This window comes from Lampris incognitus, chromosome 2 (genome assembly GCF_029633865.1).
Source record: "Lampris incognitus isolate fLamInc1 chromosome 2, fLamInc1.hap2, whole genome shotgun sequence".
Classification (NCBI taxonomy): domain Eukaryota; kingdom Metazoa; phylum Chordata; class Actinopteri; order Lampriformes; family Lampridae; genus Lampris; species Lampris incognitus.
In genome coordinates, this window is record NC_079212.1 from 2,031,584 (window position 1) to 2,046,583 (window position 15,000).

The following is a 15,000-nucleotide window of genomic DNA, read 5'->3' on the forward strand; positions in this document are numbered from 1 at the left end:
GCTATATGTGTATGGAAGGGTTGGGTGGGGTTGTTATCTGGATGTGAAGGTAGTGTTAGCTAGTATTAGCATTGGTGAGGGGTGGTTAGTGAGACCATGGACTCCAGAGATAGAGCAGAAACAGACCCACCGCTACAGTTAGCCTGCTAAGCTGTTTAGAGAGAGCTATGGAGCGCTACAGCTAGCTAGCTAAGCTGGTTAGCTGGGCTAAATCACTGGGCTCAGTATCCACAGAAGGGGGGGGAGTTTCTCCATCGGTGTCAGTAATATTACTACAACAAGATTTCTCCTTTCAGTCTTGTAATATGTCAAACTCCAGTCTTACACACCGAATACTGTTAAATCATTCAGATATAGTAAGTCCTGATGTTCTGATGGAACAAACAGCCGATAAACAGATTGCGGTTGAATTGATGAATTAGCACCTTGTATAAACACAGAATTACTGACAATGAATTCATTTCTTAAAAGGATGCTTTATTTGATATGGTTGAAGGTCTTTGCATTGAATCAAACTAAATTGTTATGACCTAAAGTGGGGCTAAGTGATCTTGGGTGAGAGTTTGCAAGAGCTAGCTGTAATGAAAACATCCTGCAAAAGAATCCAGCCCCTCACTTCTGCCCGAGAGCCTTTGAACAGGCAAACTGATTGACAGCAAGTAGAAACCAATGGAGACGCTGGCTTGCAAATCACTCTCCTGATTGGCTGATGAGAAGCAGGAACAGAGAAAATGGTGTGTCTCTCTACAGTCTCTAGGGTATACAGACTCTAGGGTCTACAGGCTCTAGGGTATACATACTCTAGGGTCTACAGACTCTAGGGCCACAGAGATCGGGTTTACTTCTCAGTGCATCTATTTACTTACGTACTTGATAGCTGGGATGTAGATATCTAATACCTACAGGATGTAGACCAAATATCATAAAAAGCGTTCCAATTTAAAATGACTGAGAGCCACTTTCAGGACATGAGTACAAAGATTGTGATTTCTATTGAATCCTGTCTGTGTTTTGGGGGTCTGACAGAGAAATAGCTGGATGGACTGAGTCTGGGTTTGTGGTTTGACTCTGGCAGACCAGATCTGAAGCAACCAGCCAGCGTTCAGCCAACTGAACGAATTCTCTGTTAAATCAATATCACTTTGTTTTCATAGCAAGGACTTCCAGAAATGAAGCCAAAGTTCCCTCAAAGATTTATGATTGTGTTTTATTTTACTCCTCTTTTTTAAAACTTGTGTTGTTTTATCTTGTAGTACTGTTGGTAACTGGGAGCTGACCAGTAAGACTACAGTCAGACCTTGAGAAGCCTCTCTATAGCAGCCGAATGTGTCTCTATTAACGACAAAGACGAGGAATGGATGAAACCTGGCTGGCCAGTCCCAGAGTCAAGTTATGTCTGTGTTTCTGCCAAACAGACTGTCTGTCTGTCTGTCTGCCTGTCTGTCTGCCTGCCTGCCTGTCTGTCATATACAGCCCTTTTTGTTATGTTACCAACCACACACACACAAACAAAGTAGATTTATTTGTATATGTAAACTTCATTACTGATCAATAAAATGTTGAAGTTGAATTGAGGTCGGCCTCCCGCCTCCTCCCACTGAAAAGCAAATTCATGGTCAATTTTTTTCAAATTTCAAACTGAAATTAAATTCAGCATGAAAAGTTCACCAAATAAACCTCACTAAAAAACAAATCTCAAGTCCGCGGTGGTGTAGCGGTCTAAGCATGGGCTTTGTGGCGATGCAGTTGCCCACTGGGGACCGGGGTTCGCGCCCCGGTCTCGTCAGAGCCGACTATGGCCGGACCTGATGAAGCAGCAGCAATCATTGGCAGCACCGTCTTCAGGAGGGGGGCGGAGTCGGCTTGTGTTCGTCACACGAATGCGTCTCTGTGTGTGTGTGTGTGTGTGTGTGTGTGTGTGGGGAAAAGCAGTGGTTCGGCCTGGAGTCGCCTCGTGGCGAGGCGTCTCCTTCCAGACTGCCGGCCGGAGAGATGCAGTTGGCGAACGCATGCAGTACGAGGGAGGGTGTTTGAATTAAAATAGGGATCGATTGGCCACTAAATTGGGAGAAAAAAGGGAAAGATCAGAAATAAATTTAAAAAAAACAAATCTCAAGTACAACTTTTGTTCATTAGCTCCTGGGATGCTGTTTATAACTGGATGCTAAGGAGACTGTGGAAGAACTGGACTGGAACCATTGGATGTGTAGTTCTGCAGTGAAGCCATTTTACTGTGGTTTCTGCCTCCCAGCCCAGCTTCAAGGATGAACCCCCATAGTGCTATCCGCATCAAGATAACCTAACAGATGTCTTCAAATGTCTGATAGTGCTGTCTCTAGATAAGACAGGCCAGTGTTAGCATTAATGTTTATCCCAGTTTAACACCAATGATGCCTGGGCACCATCAAGCAATTCATCTTGGAGAGGGAAAACAACCAGCACAACCACAGTGTTCTACTCTTGGTTACTGGAAGCTACGGGATCCGGTCTGTTAATTGGAATTCAAATGATTTCTGATCTTGAAAGACTAGATTAATCTTGTTACAGTCAAATATGGCTATGCTTTGCTAGTATCTGCTAATTTTAAAGAAGCTACGTGTAGTATTAGCTTTCCTGAAGCATAATAGGACTAGTAAATATCATAACATGGCTGGTATATATCACAATATGATCGATATCACAATAAAATCATGATGTGACTAGTAAATATCATAACATGATGAGTAAATACTATGATGTGACTAGTAAATATCACAGTATAACTAGTAAATATTATGATGTGACTTAAGTAAATATCCTGACATGACCAGTGAATATTATGATGTGACTAGTAAATATCATAATATGACTAGTAAATATCATGATATGACTAGTAAATATCATGATATGACTAGTAAATATGGTGTGACTAGTAAATATCATAGCATGACTAGTAAATATCCTGACATAACTAGTAAATATTATATGACGTGACTAGTAAATATGATGTCACTAATAAATATCATAGTATAACTAGTAAATATCATAACATGACTAGTAAATATCCTGACATGACTAGTAAATATCATGACGTGACTAGTAAATATCATGATGTGACCAGTAAATATGATGTGATTAGTAAATATGATGTGACTAGTAAATATCATGACGCGATGAGTACATATCATGATGTGGCCAGTAAATATGATGTGACTAGTAAATATGATGTGACTAGAAAATATCATGATGTGACTAGTAAATATCATGATGTGACTAGTAAATATCATGATGCGACGAGTAAATATCATGTGACCAGTAAATATGATGTGACTAGTAAATATGATGTGACTAGAAAATATCACGATGTGACTAGTAAATATCATGTGACTAGTAAATATCATGATGTGACCAGTAAATATGATGTGACTAGAAAATATCATGATGTGACTAGTAAATATCATGTGACTAGTAAATTGCATGATGTAACCAGTAAATATGATGTGACTAGTAAATATGATGTGACTAGAAAATATCATGATGTGACTAGAAAATATCATGATGTGACTAGTAAATATCATGATGTGACTAGTAAATATGATGTGACTAGAAAATATCATGATGTGACTAGAAAATATCATGATGTGACTAGTAAATATCACGATGTGACTAGAAAATATCATGATGTGACTAGTAAATATCATGACGTGACTAGTAAAAATCAGCAGGTGTTACTTTGTGGTACTGATGAAAACAAAGTAAATGAGTCAGACTTGTCCATATAAAAAGACAGGCCCCAGAGCGGCTGACTGGTTGTGTTGTAGTCTGTCTCAGTGAACTACACAGCCGGCACAGTAAACCGGTTGCTACTGCAGGACTGTCCATCACTACCTTCCTGTTTCTACTGGTCTGGTTTGATCTGATGTTGTTTTTCACAGGAATGGAAGACAGAGGGCAGCACCCCGGTGACACTGACACTGACATGCTGGGGTCATGGTGACCGCAGAGGTCAAAGAGAAAGACCACGAGCATGCAGGAAGTAGAGAGAGAGAGAGCGAGAGAGAGAAATCAATAGGAAAACTAGAGAGAAATATGAAAGAGGGAAAAGGAAAGAGAAGAGCAGCAGTAAGTCAGTCAGTCAGAGTAACAGCTGCAGAGACCCAGACTGAGACCCAGACTGAGACCCAGACTGAGAACCAGACTGAGAACCAGACTGACAGTCTCCTGTCATACAGTGAAGATGTTCTGAATGTTCTTTATACCAAGATAACACGGCACCAGAACTCCAGCCTGCTTCACGCTCATACGACTCCTCACACCAGTACTACAACTGTCCACCACAGGGAGGACAGAGGAGGAGAGAGAGGAGTGAGGTTGGTCAACAGGATTAAAAGATTACAGGCCACTCCTGTTAATCTCTCCTCCACATGGGTCCAGGGATGATGATGATGTCATAATTGGCAGCCAGCCACAAACTGAAACAACATATACATCCTCTCTCTCTCTCTGTCGCTCTCTCTCTGTCTGTCTGTCTCTCTCTCTCTGTCTGTCTGTCTGTCTCTCTCTCTCTCTCTCTCTCTCTGTCTGTCTGTCTGTCTGTCTGTCTGTCTGTCTGTCTGTCTGTCTCTCTCTCTCTCTCTCTCTCTCTCTCTCTGTCTGTCTCTCTGTCTCTCTCTCTGTCTGTCTCTCTCTCTCTCTCTGTCTCTCTCTCTCTCTGTCTGTCGCTCTGTCTCTCTCTGTCTGTCTGTCTGTCTGTCTCTCTCTCTGTCTGTCTCTCTCTCTCTGTCTGTCTCTCTCTCTGTCTGTCTCTCTCTCTCTGTCTCTCTCTCTCACACACACACACACACACACACACACACACACGTCATAAGCAGAAGTGCTGTCACACCTGCAGCAGCATTCTACTTGCATCCAGTCCCCAATCCCAGACCCTAAATCCCAGAACCAAAACCCTTATGACAGCTGTGACCTCTGACCTCTCTCTGAGGACCCCCAAGAAGCTCCAAAATGGATGCGAAGAGGAAGGAACCAAGACGATGGTTTGCAAATTTGCAAATGTCTCATTGGCTGTTGGTTTTGCATGTGTGTGTGTGTGTGTGTGTGTGTGTGTGTGTGTGTGTGTGTGTGTGAAAGTGTGTGTGAAAGTGTGTGAAAGGATGAATGTGTGTGAAAGGGTGAATGTGTGTGTGAATGCGTGTGACAGGGTGAATGCGTGTGAAAGGATGAATGTGTTTGTGAAAGTGTGTGAAAGGATGAATGTGTGTGTTTAAGTGTGTGAAAGGGTGAATGTGTGTGTGAATGCGTGTGAAAGGGTGAATGTGTGTGAAAGGATGAATGTGTGTGAAAGGGTGAATGTGTGTGAAAGTGTGTGAAAGGATGAATGTGTGTGAAAGGGTGAATGTGTGTGAAAGGATGAATGTGTGTGAAAGGGTGAATGTGTGTGAAAGTGTGTGAAAGGGTGAATGTGTGTGAAAGGGTGAATGTGTGTGAAAGGGTGAATGTGTGTGAAAGTGTGTGAAAGGGTGAATGTGTGTGAAAGGGTGAATGTGTGTGTGAATGTGTGTGAAAGGGTGAATGTGTGTGACAGTGTGTGAAAGGGTGAATGTGAGGCATCCTCTGTGAAGCGCTGCGTGGTGGTAGACTAGAAGAGCGCTGTGTAAATGCAGTCAGGCCCGGTACCATCTTCACATGTGAGGGACTGAAGGGATGTGACGACGGAGCAGACCTGTCACATGTCACCAGCAGACCTGCGGTCCTGAACATGTACATGTCACATGTCACCAGCAGACCTGTCACATGTCACCAGCAGACCTGTCACATGTCACCAGCAGACCTGCGGTCCTGAACATGTACATGTCACATGTCACCAGCAGACATGTCACATGTCACCAGCAAACCTGCGGTCCTGAACATGTACATGTCACATGTCACCAGCAGACCTGTCACATGTCACCAGCAGACCTGTCACATGTCACCAGCAGACCTGCGGTCCTGAACATGTACATGTCACATGTCACCAGCAGACCTGTCACATATCACCAGCAGACCTGCGGTCCTGATCGTGTAAATGTCACATGTCACCAGCAGACCTGCGGTCCTGATCGTGTACATGTCACATGTCACCAGCAGACCTGCGGTCCTGATCGTGTACATGTCACATGTCACCAGCAAACCTGCGGTCCTGAACATGTACATGTCACATGTCACCAGCAGACCTGTCACATGTCACCAGCAAACCTGCGGTCCTGAACATGTACATGTCACATGTCACCAGCAGACCTGTCACATGTCACCAGCAGACCTGTCACATGTCACCAGCAGACCTGCGGTCCTGAACATGTACATGTCACATGTCACCAGCAGACCTGTCACATATCACCAGCAGACCTGCGGTCCTGATCGTGTACATGTCACATGTCACCAGCAGACCTGCGGTCCTGATCGTGTACATGTCACATGTCACCAGCAGACCTGCGGTCTTGATCGTGTACATGTCACATGTCACCAGCAGACCTGCGGTCCTGAACATGTACATGTCACATGTCACCAGCAGACCTGCGGTCCTGAACGTGTACATGTCACCAGCAGACATGCGGTCCTGAACATGTACATGTCACATGTCACCAGCAGACCTGCGGTCCTGAACGTGTACATGTCACATGTCACCAGCAGACCTGCGGTCCTGATCATGTACATGTCACATGTCACCAGCAGACCTGCGGTCCTGATCGTGTACATGTCACATGTCACCAGCAGACCTGTGGTCCTGATCATGTACATGTCACATGTCACCAGCAGACCTGCGGTCCTGATCGTGTACATGTCACATGTCACCAGCAGACCTGTGGTCCTGAACATGTACATGTCACATGTCACCAGCAGACCTGCGGTCCTGATCGTGTACATGTCACATGTCACCAGCAGACCTGCGGTCCTGAACGTGTACATGTCACATGTCACCAGCAGACCCGCAGTCCTGAACGTGTACATGTCACCAGCAGACCTGCGGTCCTGAACGTGTACATGTCACATGTCACCAGCAGACCTGCGGTCCTGATCGTGTACATGTCACCAGCAGACCTGCGGTCCTGAACGTGTACATGTCACCAGCAGACCTGCGGTCCTGAACGTGTACATGTCACATGTCACCAGCAGACCTGCGGTCCTGAACGTGTACATGTCACATGTCACCAGCAGACCTGCGGTCCTGATCGTGTACATGTCACATGTCACCAGCAGACCTGCGGTCCTGATCGTGTACATGTCACATGTCACCAGCAGACCTGCGGTCGTGAACGTGTACATGTCACATGTCACCAGCAGACCTGCGGTCCTGATCGTGTACATGTCACATGTCACCAGCAGACCTGCGGTCCTGAACGTGTACATGTCACATGTCACCAGCAGACTTGCGGTCCTGAACGTGTACATGTCACATGTCACCAGCAGACCTGCGGTCCTGATCGTGTACATGTCACATGTCACCAGCAGACCTGCGGTCCTGATCGTGTACATGTCACATGTCACCAGCAGACCTGCGGTCGTGAACGTGTACATGTCACATGTCACCAGCAGACCTGCGGTCCTGATCGTGTACATGTCACATGTCACCAGCAGACCTGCGGTCCTGAACGTGTACATGTCACATGTCACCAGCAGACCTGCGGTCCTGAACGTGTACATGTCACCAGCAGACCCGCAGTCCTGAACGTGTACATGTCACCAGCAGACCTGCGGTCCTGAACGTGTACATGTCACATGTCACCAGCAGACCTGCGGTCCTGATCGTGTACATGTCACCAGCAGACCTGGGGTCCTGATCGTGTACATGTCACCAGCAGACCTGCGGTCCTGAACGTGTACATGTCACCAGCAGACCTGCGGTCCTGAACGTGTACATGTCACATGTCACCAGCAGACCTGCGGTCCTGATCGTGTACATGTCACATGTCACCAGCAGACCTGGGGTCCTGAACATGTACATGTCACATGTCACCAGCAGACCTGGGGTCCTGATCGTGTACATGTCACCAGCAGACCTGCGGTCCTGAACGTGTACATGTCACCAGCAGACCTGCGGTCCTGAACTGGTACATGTCACCAGCAGACCTGCGGTCCTGAACGTGTACATGTCACATGTCACCAGCAGACCTGCGGTCCTGATCGTGTACATGTCACATGTCACCAGCAGACCTGCGGTCGTGAACGTGTACATGTCACATGTCACCAGCAGACCTGCGGTCCTGATCGTGTACATGTCACATGTCACCAGCAGACCTGCGGTCCTGAACGTGTACATGTCACATGTCACCAGCAGACTTGCGGTCCTGAACGTGTACATGTCACATGTCACCAGCAGACCTGCGGTCCTGATCGTGTACATGTCACATGTCACCAGCAGACCTGCGGTCCTGATCGTGTACATGTCACATGTCACCAGCAGACCTGCGGTCGTGAACGTGTACATGTCACATGTCACCAGCAGACCTGCGGTCCTGATCGTGTACATGTCACATGTCACCAGCAGACCTGCGGTCCTGAACGTGTACATGTCACATGTCACCAGCAGACCTGCGGTCCTGAACGTGTACATGTCACCAGCAGACCTGCAGTCCTGAATGTGTACATGTCACCAGCAGACCTGCGGTCCTGAACGTGTACATGTCACATGTCACCAGCAGACCTGCGGTCCTGATCGTGTACATGTCACCAGCAGACCTGGGGTCCTGATCGTGTACATGTCACCAGCAGACCTGCGGTCCTGAACGTGTACATGTCACCAGCAGACCTGCGGTCCTGAACGTGTACATGTCACATGTCACCAGCAGACCTGCGGTCCTGATCGTGTACATGTCACATGTCACCAGCAGACCTGGGGTCCTGAACATGTACATGTCACATGTCACCAGCAGACCTGGGGTCCTGATCGTGTACATGTCACCAGCAGACCTGCGGTCCTGAACGTGTACATGTCACCAGCAGACCTGCGGTCCTGAACTGGTACATGTCACCAGCAGACCTGCGGTCCTGAACGTGTACATGTCACATGTCACCAGCAGACCTGCGGTCCTGAACATGTACATGTCACATGTCACCAGCAGACCTGCGGTCCTGAACGTGTACATGTCACATGTCACCAGCAGACCTGCGGTCCTGAACGTGTACATGTCACATGTCACCAGCAGACCTGCGGTCCTGAACAACATCTAACCATGAACACCAGGCCCTGCAGACTGCAGCAGGGTGTGATAAGGATGGCTGGTGTCTGGTAGGACTTCACCAGGACAAATGACACGGTACCTAGTGTTTTCATCTTCATCATAGCAGGCAGATGAGGAAGATGAAGGCAGGTAGTGTTGACTTAGAAGATGTGAAGGTGTTGTGTCTAACCAGCAGATGTGACAGAACAAGCTGGTAGAAGACCTTCACCACCACACAGTGCTACATCAATACACAACACAACATGAAGCTTCACTTCTTTCCAGGAACTTCAACCGTCCAAAACCCAAACTAAGTACTTATAGTCTCCAACCAAAACCTGAATCCAAATCTGAATCTGATTTCACCATCTGAGTGGGTTGCTCTCTGTGATCTCTATACAATTGACAAAACAAGGTTGAAAGTAAAGTTAATAGGAGAATACAAAATAAAATTCAGGAAAAAATATGGAGAACATTGTTGTTCTTTAAATACTGAAATGCTGGATCGCTGAACTTTAGTACTAGTTGATGACATTTTATAAAAATATGGAGAGAATTAACTTTGTATAAAGGAGAAATACAGCACAGTTGCAATTTTAGGGAAATATTAAGTATTGTCTATGACACATAATACAATACAAAGTATTATCTGTATTATTCACGAAAAAACATCCTGGGTACTGAGTTCATGTTGTCTCTTCCTCTGAACACCAAACTCACAGACACCAGTTCTTCTCTCCCGGGATCCAGTGTGGTTTATTATTGACCACTCTTTAACTGGGTGAGTGTGAAGCCTTATCAGACTGGAAGTTTAACTGAGGCCAAACAAATAAAGCTGGCTAGTAAAGTGACTTGACCTGGTTCAGACTATAAACTGGAAAGCAGGTCTTCAGTCATGTGACTGTCAGGTCGTCCCAGTCCAAAACCATCAAGCAGCTCATAAAACACCAGCTGACAGCCAAACACACAGCGAAGATCAAGCTAAGGACTTCTTAACTTCAAATTACTTTTCCCACAAGAAATGTTCCAGGGATAAGACGTTACCGTAGAACGTCCTGAGATCTTGATCTTTTTTGGAACGTCATTATTTTGGTCTTTTTGAGGGTTTACGGTCAGTGCCCAGGTCTGACAGTAATGTTCTAGCAGATCCAGGCTCTGCTGTAGGCCATCTGCTGTGGGGTACAGCAGAAGCAGATCATCTGCAAAGAGTAGGCTTTTCACCTCCTGATGGTGGAGACCTACCCCGGGGACAGAGAGGACCTTTCTAGCGTAGTAGCCAATTCATTAATGTAGATCAGGGATGGGCAACATGATCCAGAAAGGGCCGGTGTGGGTGCAGGTCTTTGTTCCAACCAAGCAGTTACACACCTGAGTCTACAAATCAAGGTCCTTAGCAAAGACTGTTGGTTGACGAATAGAATCAGGTGTGTAACTGCTTGGTTGGAACAAAGACCTGCACCCACACCGGCCCTTTCTGGATCATGCTGCCCACCCCTGGTGTAGACATTTAAGAGTGCAAGGCTGAGGTTACAGCCCTAATGAACTCCTCGGCCTTAGGTAAAGAATTCTGTTCTTTTCTCTTGCCAATTTTTACGCTGCACATGTCGCCAGAATACACTGATTTAATACTATCCCATGTTTTACCCCTACACCACTCTCAACAACTTTGTAGAACAGTCCTGCATGCCAAACAGAATCAAAAGCTTTTTGGAGGTCAATAAAACAGGCATACATTTTTGTTTTATTTTGTGTTATATGTTTATCAATTAGGGTATGTAGGGTGTAAATATGATCAGTTGTGCAGTGTTTTGGTATAAATCATATTTGGCTTTTGCTCAAGACATTGTGCTTGGTAAGGAAGTTCAGAAGTCTGGCATTCATAATACTACAGAAGACCTTCCCCAGATCACTGTTCACACAGATGCCTTGGTACTTATCAGGCTCAAATGTGTCTCCGCTTTTATAAATTGGGGTTATAAATCCTTGATTCCAGATGTCAGGAAAATAGCCTACACTCAGAACCAAATTCAATAGTTTTAATATAGCCAATGCTGGACTCTGTTCATTCCAAGATATTAGGGAGGAATATGATTTACCGGGCACCTCTTTCTTTTTTTTACTTGAGACTGATCTGCAATGAAAACATATGGGGTGCCCTGGAATGGGCCTTTGCCAGAGCACCCTATGGAGGAGAGGCTCGGTCCTGGGCAGGGTACTCGGGGGACAGTGACACGTGTATATATAACTCTCTGCTTGATCACTCTACTAAGACACTGGCAGTTGAAGGGGTGTGGGCCAGGGAACTCCGCATTGTCGGTCTGGAACCAAATTGGGAAACGATGTGGTCTAACATAAGCAGTACCTCTAAAAATCTTGTGCATCAGCTTATACGCTATAAGATGATTCACAGAGCATATGCTACACCAATCAAATGTTTTAAAATGAAGCTAATTACCAGCCCTAACTGTACTCACTGCCGGGATCAGGTCCCGGGCACAACAGTGCATATGTTTTGGGACTGCTCACTGATTAGAGATTTTTGGACACAGGTTATGGCAACGTTCTCAGAGTTATTAGGATCAACAGTAGTGCCTCATCCCTGCCTTTGTCTGCTCAATGACGATTCGTCTTTGTCTCTCAATTTAAATCAGCGAAGACTAATGCTGGCAGGCTTTACTGCAGCAAAAAAGACCATACTGACACTGTGGTTTAATCCCAAACTTCCTTTAATTAATTGCTGGATGGCGTCCTACCAGAGCATAGTGTCTCTTGAGTGTACAACAGCACGACTCAATAGAGCCAAGCCTGCCACTGTGCAGGCATGGTCAGGCATAGCTGTGTCCATAAGAGACTACCTTAAAAGAAGGGATCTCCCCCTCCCTGCACCCCTCCACACCCAGTAACAGCAGACCTGGAGCAGGCCAGCTTTGGAAGTTAGTAGAAATGGATGGTTTATACAATGTATAGTTTGGTTTTATTGTTTTTTTCCCTTTCTTTTCAGTCCACTATTATTCGTTTTTCCCTTGGGAATGTTTGTCTCTTACTCTCAGCTACTATGGATATGGTTTTTTTTATTCTGTAAATTTTGTTCCCTTTATTTCAGTCCTTAAACGTTGTTACTAATGTGCTGCCCTGTTGTTGTTGTTGTTTGTGTGCTGTGTCCTGTTTTTAAAAAAAATAAAAATTGTTGATCACAAAAAAAGAGAGCTACTGATTGAAAAAGATGGTTCTGAAAGTCAAGAAAGATCTAAAGCATAATAATAACAACGCTGGAGCAGTCTAGGACTTGATGGCGTATCTCTAATTTAACGGTATTGTCATGTTTTCTTTCTTCTCTTAACCTCAGTGGAGCAAGAAGAAGTGATGAAGAGGCCATGTTTATCTGAACTGCTAAAGCTGAGACGTTCAAGTGTGACTTTTTTTTACAAGGAACACATAGCGATGTTTCCATTGAGCCTGAGTGGAAGAAGGAACGGGATGGGGAGGTGATTCTGAGTCATCTGAGTAAAAATAGTGGACAAGTGGCTGTTGTTTTTGCCAAAGACTTTCAACCACAGTTTGTTAATGTAGAAGAGGTGATAAAAGGTAGACTGGTGGAAGTTAAAGCACGTTTTCAGTATTAAAATGTTGTTTTGATAAATGTATATTCTCCAATATCAGGCTCTGAAAGAGCACATTGTTTAAATGAAATTGGTATCATTTTAAATCATAGTTCCACTGAAGAAATGCTGTTTTTCGGAGGAGATTTTAATTGTACAGAAAATGATATGGTAAATAGAAACCACATGAACTTCATGCTTCTTCAAAACATTCAATGACTCAATTAGCAGAAACTTGGAGTTTGGTTGATATATGGAGATAATTACATTACAAGAAAAGGCAATAACCATGGTCGCACAGCAGGGACAGTACCATTTCTTTGGCTAGACTGTACAGATTTTATTGCTTTAGGCATCATTTTATTGTGGTTAAAGAGTGTAGAATAGTACCCGTAGGTTTTACAGATATTCAATGGTTATTAGCAATGTTTTTGGTGGAAATATTAAACATAAAAGTGAATATTGGCATTATAACACTGCTTGCTTATGGGTGTTAACTTTAAAGACACTTTTATATTCTTTTGGAAAGACTTTAGATCTCGAAAAGCAAAATTTGCATCTTTAAGACAATGGTGGGATTACGGAAAAGTTGAAATTAGACAATTGTGCCAACAATACAATCTCAGTGTCACTCATAATATTATCAAAATGTCCCAATTTTTCAACTTCATTCAGCAGATGCTTTTATCCAAAGTGACGTATATCTGAGAGTTGATACAACACAAGCAAGGATGTAGTCAGGCGGCGACAATGCAAGTAAGTGCCAAAAAACTAGGTTTAGGTATGATAGGTCATAGGCGTCAACAGGCAGTGCACAAAGGCAATGCATAGGGTGCATAGAAGGAAAAAAAATGTCATTAACACCATCAGGTTTGGAGGTGTTGGAGAAAGCGCTGGGTCTTCAGCTTCTTCTTAAAGATGGACAGGGATTCAGTGGATCAAATGGCGTTTGGTAACTCATTCCACCACCAGGGAACTACAGAAGAGAAGAGTCTGGCTAGTAACTTAGGACCCCGTTGTGGTGGAAGTGCCAGGCGCCTTTCATTGGCAGAGCGTAGTGAGCAGGACTGAGTGTAGACCTGAATGAGGCAGTTCAGGTAGGCCTGACCTGTTTTAGTTGCTGTTTTGTAAGTGAGCATCACGATTTTGAATTTGATGCGGGCAGCAACTGGGAGCCAGTGGAGGGATATGAACAGTGGAGTGACATGTGCTGTTTTGGGTTGGTTGAAGACCAGATCCGCTGTTGCATCCTGGATCATTTACAGAGGTTTGAAAGTGCATGAGGGAGACCTGCCAGTCAGGAGTTGCAGTAGGCAAGGCATGATATTAGAAGAGCCTGTACCAGGAGTTGTGCTGCATCCTCAGACAGGTAGGGTCTAATGTTCCTGATGTTGTACAAGGCAAATCGGCACGGCCAAGCTATCAATGCCACGTGAACCTTAAAGGTTATTTGGTCATCAATTATGACACCCAGGTTTGGGCAGACTTTGTGGGCATGTGTTGGGTTGATCCGAGCTGGTTATTGATCTGTTGTTGTAAGGATGGACTGGCTGGGATGACAAGGAGCTCAGCCTTAGATAGGTTAAGCTGAAGGTGGCATTCTTTCACCCATGCAGAGATATCAGCAAGGCATGACTAGGATCTAGGAATGATCTAGAGATGGAAATAGTTGAAATACAAAGTTCTGTAGAGTCCACAGGAAATTGAGGTCAAATTGAGAATCTCAAATCAAAAAGAGCCACACTGGCTGACCCACTAGGCACTATAGCTCAGGGAGCACTGGTCCAGTCTCGTTTTCAGACCACTACTCTGATGGGCTCTCCATCTAAGAGCAGGGTAATCCATGCCCTGCAATCTGAAACAGGACATTTGCTGACTAAGCATACTGATATATGACAGAGAGCTGTGAATTTCTCCAGTCAGCCGTATACCAGTGAATATGAGGAAGATGGTGTGTTGTTTGAGTCCTTCTGATGTAATCTCCCTAAGCTCCCAGAAGAGGTTAATTTTGAAATAGAGAGTCTTCCGTGTGCTGAAGGACTTTGTATGACTCTACAGAGTATGGAGGGGGGTAGTGTTATGTCTGCACACATCGACAGTGCTGCATTTGATTTGGTGCTGTTCTATTGTGCTGGATCGATTGGTGATGCCTGCGGGCTCTGGGTTGTTTGATCGGGTCTGCCTGTGATGCCGTGTCAGTCTAAATAAAGAATGCAACGTAGAGG

The 15,000-nt window shown here is 45.0% G+C and overlaps 1 protein-coding gene across 2 annotated transcripts in view; it reads right to left on the minus strand.

Moving 5' to 3' along the window:
* The window catches only part of slc6a8 (solute carrier family 6 member 8), a 114,138-nt gene that overhangs the window by 88,085 nt on the left and 11,053 nt on the right, over positions 1–15,000 (minus strand). Inside the window, exons 2-3 of one of the 2 annotated variants that reach the window (XM_056275163.1) lie at positions 4,250–4,259; positions 3,161–3,210 (exon numbers count right to left, since the gene is read on the minus strand). The exons of the other annotated variant lie outside the window; for it this stretch is intronic. Coding sequence (XP_056131138.1) covers positions 3,161–3,210; positions 4,250–4,259 — 60 coding nt within the window. The remainder of the gene's footprint in view (positions 1–3,160; positions 3,211–4,249; positions 4,260–15,000) is intronic. 2 annotated transcript variants of the gene reach the window in all.